Genomic DNA, 22,565 nt, shown 5'->3' on the forward strand with positions numbered 1-22,565 from the left:
GTTAGTCTGTCCGTCCGTCTGTCCTCCGTTAAGTTTTCCTTTAAACAATTTTTAGTAAGGAACCAAGAGGCCTAGAATGATAATATTTGGCTAGTGGCTTCCTTTGATAAAGTCAGACAAAATTTGCAAAGAAAAATGACCTTGAATTACTTTCATAGTCACAGGGGTTAAATATGTCAAAAAACTTTAAATAAAGTTCAATTTACAAGGGTACAGAGGTCAAATATGTTAATTAATATTCAACCTTTTCTGAATCACCAAAAGGACTAGAGGGTGATGACATTTTGCCAGTAGCATGTTAGAATGAAGAGCTATCAAGTTTGACCTTCACCATATTCAAGGTTACAGGACCAAATGCATTGAAAACATTTAGATAACTTCTTTTGAATTACCACAAGGCCTAGGATGGTGATATACAGCCAGACACATGTTGGGATAAAGAGCTATTAAATTTGTAGAAATGAAAGACTTTCACCTGTAATCATGGTCAGTGGGGTCAAATTGGTTGAAATTACTTTAATGACTTCTTCTGAATAACTAAGAGGCCTAGGGTGATGATATTTGGCAAGTAACATGCTGGAAAAAATGTCTATCATTGGTTTAAATGAATGACCTTCAATTATATTCAAGGTCACCTGGGCCAAACTGGTTGGAAAGCTTTAAATTACTTCTTTTAATAATCAAGAGGTCTAGGATGGTGATATTTGTCTGGTATCATACCGGAATGAAAGGCCATAATTCAAATGAATTATCTTCATCCATATTCAAGGTCACAAGACAATAACAAGAGATATAGGGATATTTGGTCGGTAGCATGCTAGGTTGAAATGGCTATCTTATTTATTTAATGAATTACCTTCACTTATACTCAAGGTTACTGGGGTTAAATGTGTTGATTAACTGTTGAAAATAAAATGTTCTGAATAGCTGACAGGCCATGAGAAAGGATATTTGGCCAGAAGCTTGTGCGGATGAAGTGCTACCAAGTTTGTTTAACTGAATGACCTTGTTAGACAATTAAAGCTTACATGTGTGAGATTAATGCCAGGTGAGTGATGTTGTCCCACTGGGCCTCTTGTTTTGGAAAACTCATGTTCTATTAAATGTGGTTAAAAAAAAAGTAATTTGATGGAAAAAACCCCAAATACCAATTTAGAAATTTTGTCTTTGCATTAAATGCCAATGTCAGAATTGTTGGTAAGATTTCACATTGAGACTCAAGCGTACATTCAGAAACTGTTATTTATGTCTCAAGGAGGTTTTTTGATACAGAGATAGAAATGTAATGATGTTTTACAGTGCTGTGACACATTCAATGCAGCAGATGGTCAACTTTATAGCTGGGAAAACCCAAGATGTTGCATGGCTCTCCTGTATACCGATGCTTCATTTCCTGTGGGGTGAAAGCTTTCCATTCGAAATTCCTGAAAGACAAATTGGACACAGAGACACTAAACCAGTTTGGTGGGGTGTCACAAAGTATTCGAAAGCAAATGACAAGTTCAAAGACAAGCCAAGATGGAATGAGTGAGTATGTTAAATTCAATTGCTTTTTTAGCTCACCTGGTCTGAAGGATTAAGGTGAGCTTATGCCATAGTGTGGCGTCCATCATCTGCTGTCCATCTGTTATCTGTGCATCAACATTTTCTTCAAACAGCCTCTTCTTCTTAACCACTCATTGGAATTTAACTAAATTTAAATTGAAGCATCCCTAGGTGGTAGGGAATCAAATTTTTGCAAATGGTGGGGCTGACCCCCCAAAGGGTAGAGAGGTGGGACGAAAAGGGGCGAAAAGGGGGCAATTTGGCTATATTACTCTGAACAACTTCTTTTCTAGAACTAGGCACTGGACATCAATCATATTTGGTTGGAAGTACTCATTGGAGGTTGAGATTCAAAATTGAACAAATGAATGGGCTGACCAACAAGGAGGCTGCGGGGCTGGGCCAAAAAGGGTTATTTGGCTATATTAGTTTAAGCGACTTCTCTGGAACTAAGCAATGGATATCAACCATATTTGACTGGTAGCATCCCTAGGTGGTGGGGATTCAAAAGTGTACAAACAGTCAGGCTGACTCCCCAGGGGCTAAGGGTAGGGGCCAGAAAGGATAGTTTGGCTATATATTGCTTTAAGCAGCTTCTTCTCTGTAACTAACAGATGAATATCATCCATATTTGATGGATAGCATCCTTAGGTGGTGGAAATTCAAAATTGTACAATGGTAGGGCTGACCCACCAGGGGGCTGAGGTTGGGGTCAAAATGTGTATTTTGGCTTTATATTGCTTTCAGCAACTTCATCTCTGAAACTTAGTGATAGATATCAACAGTATTTGGTTGCAAGCATCCTAAGGTGGTTGGGATTCAAAACTATACAAATGGACAAGCTAGTCCCTGGGCTAGGGGGGGGGGGGGCCCAAAAATAGTTCATAACTTGGAAATGGTTGAGATCCCCATCCTATGACCATATACAATTGCTAAATATGAAGAGATGGATGCACACATGCTTCCAGGAGGGCTTTGGGATCTGGCTCCACCCTCAGAAACTTAGTCTCTGGGTCATAACTTTGAAATGGTTGAGATCCCCGTCCCAAAACTACTTTTACAACTATGGGCATACAGAGACAAACACAATCATGATATTAGCATTAATCCTTATGTCTGGCCACACTCCTAGGGAACCTAGTTTCTGCATCACAACTTAGAAACAGTTGAGACACCGACCCTATAACTATATATACGATTGCTGAGTATAAAGAGACAAATGCACATATGCTTCCAGGAGGGCCCTAGGGTCTGCCTCACCCTTGGAGACTTAAGCCCTCGTTCATAACTTCGAAATGGTTGAGATCCCCATCCCAAAACTATATATACAATTGCTGAGCATAAAAAAGACGAATGCAGTCATGATATTAGAATTTAACCGCATTGTCTGCCCCACACTTGCATACATAACCCCTGGGTCATAATTTTGAAACAGTTGAGATCCCCACCCCATAACGATACATACAATTGCTGATAATGAAAAATCTAATGCTACAAGGATTGGCCTTAGGGTCAAGCCCTCTCCCTGGGATCATATTTTGCCATGATTGCTTAGATATTTAGGTGATAGATACACGCCCTCTGGGCCTCATGTTCCTTTGCATTTCCCTTTATTGCTCAACATTTCACATTTATCATGATAATGCAACTGTTTTAAGCCTACCATCTGATGATGGTGGGCTAATCGAATGGCCCGTCGTCCGTGGTCCGTGGTTCATGGTCCCTGGTCCATCCTACCATTGTCAATCATGACCTCAAACAATTCTTGCTATCGCTATTTCTCAGAAAGTACTGGAGGGATCTTTCTCAAATTTCATATGTAGGTTCCCTTGGTCTCTTATTGTGCATGTTTACTTTTGAGACTGATCAATTAAACAAAATGGCCGACAGGCGGCATTCTTTGATTTAGACAGTTAAGGTTTGTGAACCCTATTTTTCAGAAAGTACTTAAATATCTTTCTTAAATTTCATATATAGGTTCTCTTTGGTCCTTAGATGTGCATGTTTTGTTTTTGAGTGTGATCATAAAAACAAGATGGCCCCTGGAAGAACTTAACAGATCTTTCTCATATTGCAATAATCAGTTTGATTTCTTTCACATTAAGTACTATACTGGAAGATATGAGAGACGACAAACTCACTTGTCTTATACACAGCAGCATCTTGACAGATACATCATGTAAAATATCATATGAGTATACATATATCATGTAAACATATCCTCTCATAGGAGTCACATCCTTGATTTTTTTTGCTTGCTTGGGATGAGTTCTGGAGTTCAGTATCTGAGATTTTTTTTTATTTTTTTTTACCAAACATTACCTATAACTAAACATCACCTACTGTATACATTTACATCACACCACAAAGACATAAACTATTACAAGGCAATATATATATCCATATATATATTCTGACTTAATAATAATTTCTATCTACATTGCTATTTAAGTGAACTTCAATTGAACTAAGTATAAAAATTATATAGATACATATTGTATATAAGTCAGCTATTCTTTTAATATCAGGATATGAAATGTGTATAAACATGTATACATAGTATACAAGTAAATCCATTTAAAATAAAATAGTGCATTATATGTAGGTGTTTTCATTGTAACACTCCTTCACTCTTTATATATGTTTTCAATTGTATTTCATGCATAAACATATATGGATATATATATAGAGTCCTATAACCTATAAACAATCTGCTATACAAATGTAGGGGGAAGCTTAATTTACTACCTAAGAAAGTAAGAAATCTTATTCTAAAATAGTTACATCTTTATGTCATATGGATAGGTTGCAACTTATCAATGTTGTTGTTTTTATGTAAATACATTTTCCCACTCTTCCCATATTTGAAAAAAAAAAATTTGTTTACATGTATTTATGTGAACAACTTTTTCGATTGTATATCTTTGTGCAATAAATTCTTTTAACAAGTTGAAGTTAACTCTGTCTTGTCTTTTTGATGCACAAAAAATAAAGTATTTTGTAAGTAATATAAGGAAGTTGAGAGGTTGTGATGTGACAATGTTAACTGTATGTCCAAACAATATCATTTTCAAATCAAAAACTACTGTTTTATTTGTTTTTTGTTTTATCCATTCTTCTAGTTTGGTCCAAATGACCTGAGCTTCATTACATTCTCAAAACGTATGTTCTAAATCTTCTACATTATTTTTGCATAGGTTACACTTGTCATTATTTGTTATGCCGGCCAATCTTTTTCAAATATTTATTGACTGGTAGAATTTGATTTTGAATTTTATACTGGAACCATTGTAGTTTTGTATCTTTGGTAGCCTTAAAGGGTAGTAAATAAATTGTATTTCAGTTCAAATATTGGAAAATAGGATTTATTTTCCATTTAATTTCTGATGTATTAGCTATGTTTTTGTGGTTTTGCTCTGTAAGTGTATAATAGAAATCTCCACTGCCTTTTTTACTTTTAAATAGAATTTGAGTGTGAAAAGGTTAATAAGGTCTTACAATAGTATTGTTATTCAGATATACCTTACATTTTTTAATCACAGATTTAATGGATGCACACAGACTCTGGTAACTTAAGAAATTATTCGATATTACAGAAAACTTGTCTTTGAAATCTTCAAAATTTAGAAATGCTCCATCTCCTTTCATTATGTCAACTACTGTATTTACACCTTCCTTATGCCAGTCTTCAAAGTAAATGTATTGATTCCCTATCTTAAAGTTAGAATTGTACCATAAAGGGGAGGTAAGAAGGTCAGTTTTGGTTCTTATTTTATTAAGTTTTGACACTTTTATCCATGTATTTAGGACTTCTTTCCAAAATAAATTTGTTATATTTAAGTTTTCAAAGAAACCTTCACCAAATTTTGAAAGGCACTGTATGGGACATATTCCATGTTCAAACATGTTTTTCCATTCCCTATCACTAGATGTCAAAAGTCTTCTTACCCAAGTAGATTTTAAACTATCAATAAAGTTCGCTATATCTATCATTTTTAAACCTCCTTTGTTGTATTGTTTAATTAGAGTGTTCCTTTTCACTTTATCAATAGGTCATTGCCATATAACTTTAAAAAAAGTAGAATTCAATGTTTTAATAAAAGCTCTGTCTGGATTCGGTATAGTCATAAGGAGATGAATCATTTTTGAAAGTATTAAATGTTTTTAAAACAATTATTCTACCTATTGGTGTAAGTATTCTTTTAGACCATTGTAGTTATGAATAATCTAAATTTTGTATAGCTTTATTATAGTTAATGTTAATCATTTCATCTAAGTTGACAGAGTAATCTATTCCAAGAAGGTTAAATTTTGTAATCCCCCATTTTAATTTCCATCTATGGTGGTAGACGTCTTGACTGAATTTTTATCTCACCAGCCCGAAGGGCAAGTGAGCTTATGCCATGGTGCGGCGTCCGTCGTCTGTCTGTCATCCGTCGTCCGTCTGTCCGTCTGTCCGGCATCAACTTTTTACTTTAAACAACTTCTCAGTAACCAAAAGGCCTAGGATGATGATATTTGGCCAGTAGCATACTGGAATCAAGGGCTACCAAGTTTGTTCAAATAAATGACCTTGACCCACTTTCAAGGTCACAGGGGTCAAATATATTAAAATCTTCAAACAACTTCTTCTCAATAACCAAAAAGCCCAGACTACTGTAATTGGGCCTGTAGCATGCTGGGATGAAGGGCTCCTAAGTTTGTTCAAATGAATGACCTTGATCTACTTTCAAGGTCACTGGGGTCAGATGTCTTAAAATCTTCAAACGACTTCTTCTCAATAACCAAAAAGCCCAGACTACTGTAATTGGGCCTGTAGCATGCTGGGATGAAGGGCTACAAAGTTTGTTAAAATGAATGACCTTGACCAACTTTCAAGGTGACAGGGGTAAAATGTCTTAAAATCTTCAATCAACTTCTTCTCAATAACCAAAAGGCCCAGGGTACTGAAATTGGGCCTGTAGCATGCTGGGATGAAGGACTACCAAGTTAGTTCAAATGAATGACCTTGATCCACTTTCAACCTAATGTTCTTGTTTGACAATCAAGGTCATAGGCGTCATATGTTTAAATCTTTTAATAGGCTCTTATGAAATCTTATGATTACAAGTGTGAGATTAATACCAGGTGAGCGATGCAGGCCCATTGGGCCTCTTGTTTAAAAATTGTCTTGGTTTTTCTCCTTTTGGAATACATGTAATAATACCTAGCCTTTGATTTGTGGAAAAAGATCCTTTAGTATATCCCTGGTTTAGTGATCTCAATATAAAATATTTCAAAAACTTAAAACATGATGTCAACGTCCCAAAGTATCGCATAACAGTAACAAATTTTTCAAAATTTAACATGCTTTAAGGTGGCTCCACACTTTCGCAATTAACCAGCAAAATTCGTTGAAACTTTCATATAATGGTTATGCAACTATGCAGAGTTAATTTTTTGAAAATCTGAACATTCCGATAGTTTGGGGAGTTTTTTGGAAAAAATACCAAAAAATTGAATTTTCGCCAGTTTTGATATTTTCCGGTATTTTTTGTGTGTGGCATTGTTCGGAACAATAACATGAATGAAAAAATGAAAAGAAGCATTTCTAATTAACCCTTCAAATACTTTATTTATTGCAAAATATGTAACAAATGTTACACAAAGTGTTTTTTATTAGCTCACCTGGCACGAAGTGCCAAGTGAGCTTATGCCGTGGCGCAGCGTCCGTCCGTCGTCAATATTTTACTTTAATCGACTTCTTCTTATTAACCAAAAGGCCTAGGGTGTCGATATTTGGCCAGAAGCAAACTGGGATGAAGGGCTACATAGTTTGTTAAAAAGTTTGTTTAAATGTATGACCTTGAATCATATTCAAGGTCGCAAGGAGCAAATATGTTCAAAATATTTAAACAACTCGTTCTGAAGAACCAAAAGGCTCAGGATGTTGATATTTAGTCAGTAGCATGCTGGGATCAAGGACTACTATGTTTGTTAAAGAGAATGACTTTGACTTATATTCAAGGTCACAGGGGTCAAATTTGTTTAAAATCTTTAAACGACCTCTTCTGAATAACCATGGGTCCCAGAATGTTGATACTTTGCAAATTGCATCCTGAGATGAAAGGCTATAAAATTTGTTCAACATAATGACTTTGTTCGACTTTCAATCACAGGGGTGGAATGTTTAAAAAAAAAAAAAGGGGTCTTTTGAATGAATTTTAATCATAAATACTGATATTTTGCCTGTAGCTTTATTTTAGATCACTTTTAAGGTTACAAGTGTGAGATTTATAACAGGTGAGCGATGCAGGCCCATTGGGCCTCTTGTTGAATTTGTACGGATAAAAATGATTATCTACAAGCTAAAAGCAAACAGGACACAAAGATCTATAGATATAGAGTAGGAAATTGAACAAAATATACACAATGGCTTTATAATTAATTTATTTTACATTTTACAATCACTTTGATCCGGGAGAGAGTTATCTTCCCTGAAAAAAATCGGAACTTTTTGCAGAGGGATGATATTTACACAATGACAGTTGTCTCTGTTTACATATAACAAAAATGAAGGAAATAAATCAAAAATATGATATCAAAATTATCAATTTATTCTTCTTTAATGGAACCAAATTACCCTCAGTCATGTACACTTTGGACATCATTCCACAGTCCGCTAACTTACGGTATATTTATAATTACATGTCAGGTACATATGTGACCAGAGGCTATCACATAATATGCCGTTCTCACGTGCACTCACACATGCATTTCATAGGTATCTTGATATTTTACAAAACATTATTTTCACAGAGTAAGTAGTCTACATTTGTAAACAGGATTTAATTGACAGAGCGACACTCCCTCAACAGCGAAAATCGTAACGACCTCGAGCTTATGAAAATCGTGTAAGCACTTGATATGCACATGTGAGGTTGGTACGTCCGCATTCCATGTGTTTCCTATATGACCTTCTTGAGGTCGTCTGGTCTCATGTCACTGTCTTCCCGTGAGTCTGTTTATGTCTATGAATTGGAAAGCTTTATTCCTGAAGTATGTGTGATTATACATTTCCCGGTAAAATCTCGATATCAGGTGTCGACATATCATCAGCACGCACGTGTACTATTGTTTACCAGGGGCCTGTTCGTTTATGCGGAACAACCGGTTTGACCGTTTATAAATGTAACAATTTCGGGTATAAATCCAGGCGGACCTGCAAATGTGTATGCAGGCCTTGCAAGGCTTTCTCAAGGTTGCCTGAAAGCATGAGCATCATATTACTAGGTTCGACCTTATTTAATAAACAAACAACAGTGGTCTGATCGGTTTGACCGTTTAAATGAAAATGGCCCAGGTGTTACTATAATTTGCACTACGATATTGAATGCCCGATACGCAATACGGAAATGACGACACGGTGTACATGCACATTTCGATCAAGATAATTGAGTCCGAGCTGTACTTTTTCCGGAAGTACATCACGAAAATGGACGCTGATGACGATGTTTGGAGCCACCTTAGCAAAACATGATATAGAGGCCCCTGTTACATTCCTTGTTAACCTTTCTTTTTCTTGTATATGTCACAGATATGAACCATATTTTGTTAGAAGCATTCTCAGACAGCAGGGATATAAATTGTAAAACAATTTTGTGGCTGCTTCCTCAGAGGCCTGAGGGCAGGGCAAAAAAGGAGTAATTTGGAACATATTGATTTAAGCAACACTATAGTATGGTTATATACCATATTTGGTTGGAGGACCTAAACCTGAGAGTTGAAAGGCAGGACCAAAAAGGGTCATTACATGAGAACAGTTAAGACCCCTACCAATTGACAGACCATGTATACAAATGCTAAGCATTTCAAGCCCTAGTGTAAATTGTAGTAAAAAAGGGTAAATATTTATATCTTGTGTACAAGTTTGTAGCTAAAAATGCAGCTTTAGACCAAGATCCTCCAGAAAGGATAATACAACATGCTTGACGATGAAATGTCAACACCCAATATGGAGACTTCACTTGGAAATGTGCAATCACACGTACTTCAGAAATAAAACTTGTGATACAAAGACATAAGTTGACTCATGGGAAGACACTGACATGAGAGCAGATGATTTCAGGAAATACGCTCTGCCAAGTAAATCATTTTTAGTCACCCACCAGTTCCAGGAGGGGGGGGGACTATAAATTTTCACTCCGTCCGTCATTACCTCCGTCCGTCCTTCCTTCTTTCTTTCCGTCCGTCCAAGAAGTTTGTCCATGGCACATCTTCTATACTATTTCAACTGGAGTAACCAGATTTGTGTACAAGGACATTTTTGAATGGCAGAGTGCAGAGTCAAAGAATTAGGTCACTGTGACCTATGACTTGACCTTTGACCTTTGATTTTGAAAATGTTTATCCAGGGCATATCTTCTATGTTATTTCACCTGGAGTATCCAGATTTTGTGTACAAGGACATCTTGGAATGACAGAGTGTAAAGTGCAAGAATTGAGTCACTGTGAAGTATGACTTGACCTTTGACCTTTAAATTTTAAAGTTTGTTCGGGGCATATCTTCTATACTATTTCACTTGGAGTAACCAGATGGTGTACAAGGACATCTTGGGATGGTGGAGTGCAAGAAGTAGGTCACTATGACCTATGCTTCCTGACATGAATGTACTTTTCTTTAAATATAGAAATCTTCACTGGTGGAGGACTATGGATTGCCTTTCAATACTTTGCCTTGTTTACAAATGCAGTACTCTGTGTAAATAATGTTTTGTAAAATATCAAGTTCCCTATGAAAATGCATGTGTGGGTGCACGTGAGAAACAGCATACCATGTGATAGCCTCTGGCTACATATGTACATGACATGTAAATATACAATGCACTAGCAGGCTGTGGAATGATTTCCTAAGTGTGCATGATTGAGAGTTATTTGGTTTCCATAAAAGAAGAATAAATTGACAATTTTGATATCATAATTTAACCCTCTGCAAAATGTTCCAATTTTTTTCAAGACAGAAAACTCTCATCAGGATAAAAATTATTTCAACATGTAAAATAAATGAATTATAAAGCCATTGTGTGTATTTCGTTCAATGTTTCACTCTTTTTAGGTCACCTGAGCTTTAGCTAAAGCTATCCGTTTTCGTCCGTCGTCGGGCGTTGTCTGTTAACGTTTTAAATTTTCAACTTAAGCTGAAATACTGTCAAAGGGATTTCATTGTTACTTCATAGGAATGTTACTGACAACTGCCTGACCAAGTGTTGTTATTTTTCAGGTCGATCAGAAGTCAAGTTCTACTGGGCCTATTTAACTAAAACTTAGTAGAAAGTATCAACTCATGGTCCTGACAAAGTTTTGTTATTTTTGGGTCAATCAGAAATCCAATATGGCCACCATGTCTGCCATTTTCAAAAACTATTTCAAACTTAAAGTCAAGTTCTACTGGGCTGATTTAACTGAAACTTGGTAGTAATGATCAACTCATGGTCCTGACAAAGTGTTGTTATTTTTTGGGTCGATCAGAAATCGAATATGGCTACCATGGCCGCCATTTTGAAAAACTATTTCAAACTTAAAATCAAGTTCTACTCATGGTCCTGGCAAAAGTGTTTTTTTCCAGGTCCATCAAAAATCCAATACGACCGCCATGGTTGCCATTTTGGAAAAAAATATTTAAAACTTAAAATCAAGTTCTTACAGCCAAATTAATTGAAACTCTGTCTAGGAATGATCAACTTCAATGTTCTGACAAACTTAACTTAAAGTTATACTTAACTATTTTTTACTCAAATTTCGGTAGGGATGATTGACACCATTATCTCCACTTCATATTTCAACAAAAATTAATACTGTAGAACTCACATGACCCTTTAGGCCCATGGGCCTCTTGTTGTAATAAATAAAATATTTATAGGGTTGATTAGCAATGCTTCTTTTGATCTTTTTATTGTTGTTCCTGTGCCAAACACTGCCACACACCAAAACATCGGTAAATATCAAAATAAACGAAAACTCACGTTTTTGGTATTTTTTTCCAGAAAAATCACCAGTTGATCAGTTGGTTCATAAAATCACCCCTACATAGTGACATAACTATTTTGTGATAGTTTCAACGAATTCTGCTTGTTAATTGCATAATGGTGGAGCCTCTTTAGAGAGGAATGCCCATGAGCTCCACCCTTAAAGAGAGTCCCTAGGTCTTAACTTTAAAAAGGTTAAGACTCCTACACATAACCATGCAATATATCGAATTGCTTAGCATTACCAGATGACCACAGTGATGCTATCATAATTGATCCTGGTGTCTGGTGCCACCCTTAGAGACTTGGTCATATTATCACAACTTGGAAATAGATAACATCCCCAACCTATAACCATATTTACAATGGCTGGGCATAAAAAGACAAATACAGATATACTACCAGGATTGGGCACTGTTCTAACCATGCCCATATGGACTTAGTCCCTTGGTCATAATATGGAAAGAGTTCAATTCCCCACTTGATATCCATATTTATCATATGAATACCATGTTATAAAGTGTCATAAAGCCATCACATTATTATGTTTATGTAACGTGTGTAATATCGCTTCGGAAATGATGTCACAATCGACAAGGAACAATCAATGTGACGTCACGTCATTGTGAAGATGCAGTTTTCATTGTTTCAGGGGCGGCCAAGCGCAAAATATTTGTTTCAGTTCACAATTATATAGTTTACTTTGTATTATATGATAAAAAGAATCTGTAATTTGTTATCCTTCATATTAGATTGATGATACTCGTTTTACTCAACTTACTTTCTAGGTCACAGGGGTCAAATATGGTAAAAACAACAATATCCCAATAGCAATTTAGACTAGAGTCATAATACTTTGGTATGTTATGTAGACCAGCTGTGTGAATCTTTTTCTTTATTATAATAAATAGTTTAAAGGTCAACTTTTAAGTGCTAGTCAGGGGTCAAAGGTCAACATGGGTTAAAGGCTTTGACAATCTTCTTCTTAAGTTCCATAAGGCCCAAGGTCATGATATTTGGCCAGTAGGTACCCAGGGTTGAATGCTATAAGGTTTCCTAATTAATATGACCTTGACCCACTTTTAAGATCACAGGGGTCAAGTATGGTAAAAACTTTAAACAACAATAGCCTAAGAACCATTTGGACTAGAGTCATGATACTTTGGTATGTTATGTAGACCAGCAGTACAAATATTTTATTACTACAGTAAAGAGGTCAAAGGTCAACTTTAAGTGATAGTCAGGGGTCAAATGTCAATGTGGGCTAAAAGCTCTAACAATCTTCTTCTCAGGTAACATAAGGCTCAGGGTCATGATATTTAGCCAGTAGGTACCTGGGGTTGAATGCTACTCATTAAAATGACCGTGACCTACTTTCAAGGTCACAGGGGTCAAATATGTTAAAAACCTGAAACAACAATATCCTAAAAACCATTTGGATTAGTCATGATACTTGGGTATGTCATGTAGACCAGCAGTGCAAATATTTTTCTTCATTACAGTAATGAGATCAAAGGTCAACTTTCAGTGGTAGTCTGGGGTCAAAGGTCAACATTGGTTAAATGCTTTAACAATATTCTCCTCAAGTTCTATATAATTCCCAGGGTCATGATATTTGGACAGTAGATACCTGGGATTGAATGCTCCTCATTAAAATGACCGTGACCTACTTTCAAGGTCACAGGGGTCAAATATGTTAAAAACTTGAAACAACAATATCCTAAGAACCATTTTGTCTATGTCATGATACTTTGGTATGTTATGTAGACCAGCTGTGTGAAAATATATGCCATTGCTGAGTATGAAAAGACAAAATACACATATTCTATCAGGATTATCCCTAGAGTTACCCCAACCCATGAAGAATAAGTCCCAATGGGTCATATTTTAGAACTGTTTATAGACATTTTTGTAAATTGTTAATGATCTCCTTGTCTTACTTCTTATAATAAAGCAAAATATCAAAATAATCATCAATATTGTTTATCTTGAATTTTATTGATTTTTTTTATTAATTGAGAGGGAAGAAGGGATATAGCTGTCACACGTTGTGTCTGTCCATCTGTCCATCTCTCCATGCATCCTTAGATTGGTTTTGGTTGTATAGGGTCATTTAAAGACATGCTTCCATGTTTGTAGTATATGCATGCATGAGTGTATGTTTGCTAGAGACAGGCTATGTTGCTGTAATTGCCTTGTTGCGGTAGCAGGATCTGTTACCTACTTTATAGTGCTACCTCACTGAAATACCATGCCGAATGCACCCAGTATAGCATTCCTTCTGGTCATAATATACTTAGAACAAGTGGAGATTGTTTGATTGGAGGGATTTTAGACAGATTTGGTCCAGAGCATCCCTGGGCAAGGGGAACCCAATTTTGTATAAACAGAGAGTATAGCCCCTTGGGGGCAGAGGGGAGGTGCCTAATAGGGGAAATTGAGATAATAAATGTTTAAAATCTTTCTTCTGTATTATGATTAGAAGGATTTAAACAAATTACTGCTTTCTTGGGCCAAGGGGACTTTATTTTGTATAAACAGAAAGTGTTGCCACCCTGAAGGCAGTGAGGTGGGGCCCAATAGGGGAAAATTTGAGGTAAATGATTGGAGGGATTTTTAGCCAAATTTTGTCCAGAGCATTCCTGGGCAAAGGGGAATCAATTTTGTATAACTGGTGTGTGTGCAAGCCCCCCACCCCCAGCCCTTTTGGGAAGAGGGGCGGGCCCAATAGGGGAACTTAGGTAAAAATTTTAAAAATCCCTCTTCTTCCATAGGAAAGGAGGGTTTTTAACTAAATTTGGCTCAGAGCACCATTTGGCAAGGGAGACTCGAATTGTATTTACAGAGAGTATAGTTCCCTTCTGGGTGCAGATAGGCAGAGCCAAATAAGGGAATTTAACGTTTAAATCTTTAAAATCCCCTTCTTCTGTATTATTGGGGAAATTTTATCCAAATTTGGCCTGGAGCATCCTTGGGCAAAGGGAATTCAATTTTAATCAAAGGGATAGTGTGACCCTACTGGAGACAGAGAGGTGAGGCCCAATAGGGGAACATAGTAATAAATGATTAAAATCCTTCTCTTTTAGTATGATTTGAGGGATTTTAAAACTGTATAGAGCTGCCTTGCCAAAAGGGACTCAATTTTGTATAAATGGAGGGTGTGTCCCACCTGGTTGAAGAAGGTCAGGGCCCAATATATATAGGGGAACTTGTGGGAAATCCTCCAAAATCCATCTCCTGTACCAGTGGAAGGATTTTAACAAAATTTTGTGGTGAGCATCCTTGGGCAAAGGGGGCTCAATTTTGTATAAAAAGAGGGTTGTTTTTTAATGGTAGAGGGATGGAGCCCATTTGGGGAAATTGAGGTTAATGTTTAAAATCCATCCAAATTCATGAGGGACGGATGTTGCTGAGAAACAGAGCAAATATTTTGAAATAGTTGCAGTATATGTTTCATGTTGCTTTATTATCCAGGTGAGCAATACAGGCCATCTGGGCCTCTTGTTTATTAATGGAGGATTACTAAATCTTTTCAGGGCAGAGGGGTGGGGCCCAATAGGAAAAATTGAGGTGAATGTTTAAAATTCAACCCAATTCACAGGGGCAGAAAGAAGGGACCCAATGAGGGATTGGTGTTGCTGAGAGACAACACATAATTAGTTTTATTAGCATTTATAGATCAAATAAGCTTTCAGCCTAAATGAAAATTGTGAATCACTTAGTCCAAAAGACATTTGCAAGTCTGATCAAGTACTGAATTAAATAGTTTTGCATCAGTAAAAGCTGTACTTCAGTAAGTTTTTATGATATAAATTGCAGGGAACTTCAAGTTGTCATTGACAAGATGGCTCCATTATTTCATGTGGACTATCTTCTGCCAAGGACTTTGATGACAGTTGTAAGATTTGAAGACCTGGAAAAGATTGTTTCATTGCACTATTTTGTGCCAGATATTTCCCTTGCAAAAGTCTACTTCACATTGCATACAAAGGGGTATTTGAATGATGAAGAACACAAGGTAAGTGTTAAAAATACAAAAGCTTCAAAAGTAGTTTGTATAAATCTATATAATTCACCAGTTATATAATAGCTTAAGTACATCTATATGATTCAGAAATTCAGCAAATTGAAAATCACAATTTAAGAAACATGTAAATACCCTGTAATGTTCATATTCATGAAGCCATCATTAGATGGCTTAATTCAAATCGCCTGTTGTTCTTGATTCGTCATCCATCCATTGTCCGTCTCTAAATGATGATTGTTATCGCTACTCCAGAAATACTGAACAGATCTGCTGTATTTCAAATTCCACATGAAAGTTCCCTCTGGTCCTTAGTTCTGGTTGGAAGAAAAGTGTGGTTGCCAGGCAGCTACATGTATCTTGTAAATTATGATCCCCAGAATAACATGATCAGCTTAAAAGTTAGCCACAATAACAAACATCATAACCATATATAATGTCGTCAGGTGGAAGCTTTGAGGTTGTAAAGAATCATATACATATTCATAAAGAGTAATACAAGATATTGGAAAACAGATTGTATTACTAATCTAAAAGCTTTGTTTAAGATTTGTTTAACAAAATACACTTATGCATTGTTGCTAAATATGCTGCCATAAGGCCTATTCATTTGATTATTTAACACTTTATATGCCGAGTGTCCCTACTCTGTGCTAAAACACCGCAAAAATTTAGTTCCTGAAATTATCATTTGTAAAAATTACATTTTCTATATTTTTTTGGGTCAAAATCTTGAAAATCTAATCCCTCATAAAATATAATAAACACTATTTCAAAGCATGCATATTTCTTTGATATACCAATAAATATACTTTAAAATATTGGTAAGTATTTATATTTTTATACAAAAGTCAACTGGGCTTATCTCCCTTCCTCCATAGACAGCAAATTGGATAGTCGACAACAGAGACTGTATCAATGAACATTTAGTTCCTTTACTTGTCAAGATTGTCAATTTCATTTCAGTAATAATTACCATAACTTTAGTATGCATATACAATACCTACACCCATCTTTGTAGCCCAAAAACAAAAGATTCAAAAATCAAATAAGAGAGAAAGGGGTCGTGCCACCAGCTCTCAGGGGTCTGGTGGTACTGTCTCTGTTCCTGTCTCGGGGGGTCTTGCTTCGGCGAGTCCCTCTCGTGAGCAGGGGGTGGCCCTTCCTGTCCAGGAACTCCCTGGAGTAGGGGAGGGGCAGCCCGACCCTGGCTTGGCACAGCCAAGGGTCGAATTGGCCGGGAACACCCGTAAGCTTTCGCGCTTGCCTTCGGGTAGGGACTACCGGCCGCTGGTCACTGACTCTGTCAGTGATCCCAGCATTCCAGGTGGTGCTGTCGTTGGGGACAGTCTTGGTGCCGGGCCCGTTCTTTTGGGTTCAGGTCCTGGTGTGACAACAGACTTTCTTTCGGGATCGTCTGTGTCTACCGGAATTAGTGACGCGCAGCTCACTAATTCTGGCATCAATGCTGGTCAGGCGTACCCTCCCGGTCAGTTACCCGGACCCGGTCCTATTAGGTCCGGTCCCGAGTTTCATTCTTCCAGGAACCTGGGGGGTTTGCTGGACAGGGGGCCGGTTTCCGGCCTCCGTGTTCCCCTGGCTTAGGGTATACGGGTGCCTGCGGGCAACCATCCTTGGGCCGCCCTTACCAGCCTGCGGATGGTTTTGGGTTGCGGCAGCATCCCGGCATTTACGGGCTTAGCCCGTACATGTCCGGGTTTCTACCGGGAGGGAGTGGCGGTCCACCTTCGCCCTTTGGGCAAGTTGGCCAGCCCCAGTCTCAGGCAGGCCAGTTTGGCCAGTTCTGGGGTCACTCCCAGCGCGCGGGACCTTTCCCTTATCCTCCGGGATATGGGTTTAATCCCATGGCATTTCCGTCGTGGAATCCTTGGGGTTTGGTCTCTCCCTCGCGGCGAGGTGTTAGCAGTTCTGTTGACCCCCCCCAACTTTCTGCTACTTCGGGGGCCTTATCGGCCGGTCCTAAGAAGGCGTGTCGGACCTTTAGGACTTCTGCCTCTCGGGAAGGCTCGTTGGTCTCTGGGTCTAAGGGTAGGGTTTTGGCTACTAAGCCTAAACCTACAGTCACGGCCGTTAGGCGCACTGCACCTAAACGCCGGTACGGGGAGCCTTCTCTCGGGTTGGCCCCTCTGGCTGGCCCATTTCCTCCGCCCGAGGCTTTTGGTCTGGATGGTGTGGGGCTATGGACGTTGAGGATGCTGGTATGGCAGAGGACAATGATGTTGTTCATCTTTCACCTGGTTGCTCGGATATTGACGCTGGTCTTTCCGAGTCCTCTGATGACGGTCCTCAGGAGGGCTTGCCCTCAGAGGAGGACTTCCAGGATGAGGGTGACCCTGAGGCTGCTGAGGTTGAGGCCCAGCATGTGTTGTCCGGTATGCGGGGCCTTAGGGCCGACGTTTCCAGGATTCTTGGGGGAGGAGGTTTGCCCACCACCTTCGGCGTCATCTGACCCCGAGTCCACCACCCTTTTGGGTTCTTTGGTGGCTCCTCTGGTGTCCACTCGGTCGGATCGCTCTCTGCCAGAAGGCACCATTGTGTCTTCAGCTCTGGCCACCGCCCAGTCTCCGGTTTTAGAGAAGAATTCTTCTTCAACCCATAGTCCATGGTATGCTGGGTTGCAGCTCAGTGTTGGCGATTTGTCAGAAGTGCACGCCACTGACTATGCCACACATGATGGCCTGCTTGCCCCTCAACCAGCTAAGCTGGAACCGAGGGAACTTGCAGCTTAGCCCGGTAAATCGGTGGACCAGGTGGTGTTCGGTCCCAAAGAACACCACAAGATGGAGAGACTGCTGCGTCTCTCCATCCAGATTCTGTCTTATATAGACTACCTGACGGTTTGTCTATATAGGGTATCCGACTTGCCTGAGGGTCGGATTACCGAGACAGAGCAGGCCGACATCCAGAACAGAGTGACCTCTGCCCTGAACGGGGCATTGAGAGCGCTGGCAGCTTTGGGTTTGGGTTGGACAGGCCTAGGGTCCGGCAGTTGGCTTCGCAGTGGAATTTGCCACTGGTGCTCGATCTTGTCTGGTTTTGCCCATTAAGCAGGGTCAACAGGATATCTCCTCTCAGTCAGTGTCTAGATGGATCTGTCAGGTCATCAAGTACGGTTACAACCACTCGGATGATCAGGTTCGGGCGTTGTATAAGGTTAGAGCTCATGAGATCAGGGCCCTTACTGCGTCATGGGCCCTCCTCAATGGGTCCCCCTTTCAGGAGGTCATGTACGTGGCTTTCTGGCGCGGACAGACTACCTTCACGGATTTTTTATCTCCGGTCCTTGGCTTCTCATTCTGATGGATTGTATTCCCTTGGACCGGTGGTGGTTGCACAGTCTGTGGCTGTTCCTCCACAGTAATTCAGTGATTTTAAATAGTATGCTATCAGGCACCACGGTGGTACACCTGCTCGTTTCACGGGGAGGTTTTCCATTTTTTTAATTACTTTCGGGGCTTTATTAGGGGGGTTCCTTGAACCTTTTCCCTACCTTGAGCATGTCTCGAGTTTGTTCCGTCAGCCTGGTCTGCCTGGATTCGAAGCCTCCACTACGGTAAGACGAATTCGCATACTAAAGTTATGGTAATTATTACTGAAATGAAATTGAGGTTTTTGAAGTAAAACCAATTTNCAACAGGCTATTTTTATCACGACCGGAAGTCAAAGATGGCCGCAAGAACCTTACTTACGGTTTTGGAGTTTTGGCTCCGATTTTATAGAAAATTGGTACATAAGGGTTTTCAGAGCTGCCGAAAACAATGGAAACGGTTTTGAACAGCTCAGTTGTCATGTTAACGAAATGGAAGCCTCTGATTGGTCGAAAATGGAGGCCTCTGACTGGTCGAAATTTAGCTGTTGTCTGATTCTGCCACAAATTGGTACATAGGGTTTTTTAGGGATTCCGAACACAATGGTAACAGATTTGAAAAGTTCAGTTGCAATGGTAACGAAATGGAGGCCTCTGATTGGTCGAAATTTAGTTGTTTTCTGATCTGCCCAAAATTGGTACATAGGGATTTTCAGGAATTCCGAACACAATGATAACAGTTTTGAAAAGTTCAGTTCCCATGGTAACGAAATGGAGGCCTCTGATTAGTCGAAATTTAGTTGTTTTATGATTCTGCCCAAATTACGTACATAGGGGTTTTCAGGAATTCCGAACAAAATAGTAACAGTTTCAGTTTCGAAAAGTTCAGTTGCAATGGTAACGAAATGGAGGCCTCTGATTGGTCGAAATTTAGATGTTGTCTGATTCTGCCTAGAATTGGTACATAAGGGTTTTGAGGGATGCGAAAACACGATGGTAACAGTCACGATAGATTTAGTTGCGATTGTAACGAAATGGAGGCCTCTAATCGGTCGAAATTTGTTGTCTGATTCTGCCCAGAATTGGTACATAGGGTTTTAAGGGATGCCAAACATAATGGTAACAGTTTCGAACAGATCAGTTGCCATGGTAACAAATGGAGTCCTCTGATTGGTCGAAATTTAGTTGTTTTCTGATTCTGCCCAAAATTGGTACATAGGGATTTTCAGGGATTCCGAACACAATGATAACAGTTTTGAAAAGTTCAGTTCCCATGGTAACGAAATGGAGGCCTCTGATTGGTCGAAATTTAGTTGTTTTATGATTATGCCCAAATTACGTACATAGGGTTTTTCAGGAATTCCGAACAAAATGGTAACAGTTTCGAAAAGTTCAGTTGCAATGGTAACGAAATGGAGGCCTCAGATTGGTCGAAATTTAGATGTTGTCTGATTCTGCCTAGAATTGGTACATAAGGGTTTTGAGGGATGCGAAAACACGATGGTAACAGTCACGAAAGATTTAGTTGCGATCGTAACGAAATGGAGGCCTCTAATCGGTCGAAATTTGTTGCCTGATTCTGCCCAGAATTGGTACATAGGGGTTTTAAGGGGTGCCAAACACAATGGTAACAGTTTCGAACAGATTAGTTGCCATGGTAACAAATGGATCCTCTGATTGGTCGAAATCTAGCTGTTGTCTGATTTTGCCTATGTTCCTAAGTCCAACAGGGGTCTTTTGGGGGACTAATCTGTAACGGCCATCCGTTACAATTATTACTAGTTATTACTGAAATGAAATTGAGGTTTTTGAAGTAAAACCAATTTTCATGATATAATACTTACCATAACTTTATGGAGTCCCACCCTGTATTCCTCCCCTTGCCTCCTTATCCTGGCTGCCTGGCTCCATAAAAGGGGGTTTGAGGAAGGGAGATCACTCCGTGGCTCTGTCATCGAGATAGAGGTTACGTCACGGTAGGGAGGTAGGGATATTTGAATCTTTTGTTTTTGGGCTACAAAGATGGGTGTAGGTATTGTATATGCATACTAAAGTTATGGTAAGTATTACATCATGAAAATTGGTTTTACTTCAAAAACCTCAAATTACTATCAATGTAAATTTGATTTTTTGTAATTTTGGTTTATAATCATGAATATTTAAGCTTACAGAAATAATAAGTTAGACCCACAGTTTGCAGACTAAAAAGTTTTTAAGGTCAAGGTCATTGTTGCTAGAAATAGGCCTTGGAGGATACCGTTCTTATTTCAGAATCCAAAAGACTAATCTTTCTGAAATTTGACAGTTTGGTCTTCAAGTAATCAAGTAATTGATTGATTTTGAGACTGATTGAGGAAAAAAACCAAGATGGTTGTCAGGCAGCAATCTTTGGTTTTGACAGTTTATGTATGTTATCACTATTTCTCAAGAAGTAAACAAGTATTTACTTTGAAAGGACACTCATGGTGCAATTACCGTTGACAAGACTATTAGTCTAAGAAACAAGAGAAAAGAAGAGAGAAGAACAAACTAAGATAAAACTAATAAAGACCTTATGATGGTGGGTGCCAAGATCCCTCTAGGATATCTTGATTTTAGCTTACCTGCATGGTCCAAAGGACCAAGGTAAGATATTAGCGTAATGTGGCGTCCGTTTGTCAACAATTTTTTCAAACAACATCTTCTAAACCACTGATTGGATTTGACCAAAATTTGACTGGAAGCATCCCTATATAGGTGGTGGGGATTCAAAATTGTACAAATAGAGGGGCTGATCCCCCCAAAGGGCTGAAAGGCCTGGCCAAATGGAGGTAATTAAGGTAGCCATATTGCTTCAGTGTCTTCTTCTCTGGGAATAAGAGATGGATATCAACCATATTTGGTTTGGAGCATTCTCAGGTGGTGATGATTCAGAATTGTACAAATAAAAGGGGCTGACCCACAGGAGGGCTGAAGAGCCAAAAAGGGTTATTTGGCCATATTGCTTGAAGCTACCTCTGAAACAAAGTGAAGGATATCAACCATATTTGGTCTGGAGCATTTTTCACTGGTTGAGGATTAAAAATAATAGCAGTTGAGGGGATGATCACAGGATCCGAGGGGTGGGGCCAAAAATATTTTTTTACTTGGATATTATCAATATCCCCACCCTATAACTGCTGAGAGAGACGAATACAAGAGACGAATACAATCATGATATAAAAATTGACCCTGGGGTCTTGCCCTACACCTAAAGACTCACTTCCTGAGCCATTAAACTTTAAAGCAGTTGAGATCCCTAACCTAAAACAATATACCATTGCTGGGCATCAAAAAAAACCCACAATCATGATATAATATTTGACCCTGGAGTATGGCCCTAGGGATTTAATTTCTTGGTCATTACTTTGAAATGGTTGAGATCCCCGCCCCATAACCATTTTTATCATTGTTTGGCATCAAGAGACAAACACAATCATGACCCTTCTTGGGTCTGGCCCTAACCCTAGGCCAGGGACTTAATTTCTGGGCTATAACCTTGAAATGATTGAGACCCCCAACCCATAGCCATTTATACCATAGCTGGGCATAAAGATCCAGGTTAGAGATACAGGCCCTCTGTGACTCTGGTTTAATAATATGATGTCATCTTTTTATCAACACTGCAGATTTCCTCAATTGTCAC

General features: G+C 38.8%; 1 protein-coding gene across 6 annotated transcripts in view; it reads left to right on the plus strand.

Moving 5' to 3' along the window:
* LOC110456924 (E3 ubiquitin-protein ligase rnf213-alpha-like) overlaps positions 1 to 22,565 on the plus strand; it is a 298,096-nt gene that overhangs the window by 43,923 nt on the left and 231,608 nt on the right. For 5 of the 6 annotated variants that reach the window (XM_021507988.1, XM_021507990.1, XM_021507991.1 and 2 more), the window contains exons 11-12: positions 1,300 to 1,527; positions 15,369 to 15,567. In XM_021507988.1, the coding sequence (XP_021363663.1) occupies positions 1,300 to 1,527; positions 15,369 to 15,567 (427 nt within the window). Of the gene's footprint in view, positions 1 to 1,299; positions 1,528 to 15,368; positions 15,568 to 21,436; positions 21,527 to 22,565 lie in introns of those variants that run through there. The other variant, XM_021507994.1, reaches the window with a different exon arrangement.

This window comes from Mizuhopecten yessoensis, unplaced genomic scaffold (genome assembly GCF_002113885.1).
Source record: "Mizuhopecten yessoensis strain PY_sf001 unplaced genomic scaffold, ASM211388v2 scaffold8949, whole genome shotgun sequence".
Taxonomy (NCBI): Eukaryota; Metazoa; Mollusca; class Bivalvia; order Pectinida; family Pectinidae; genus Mizuhopecten; species Mizuhopecten yessoensis.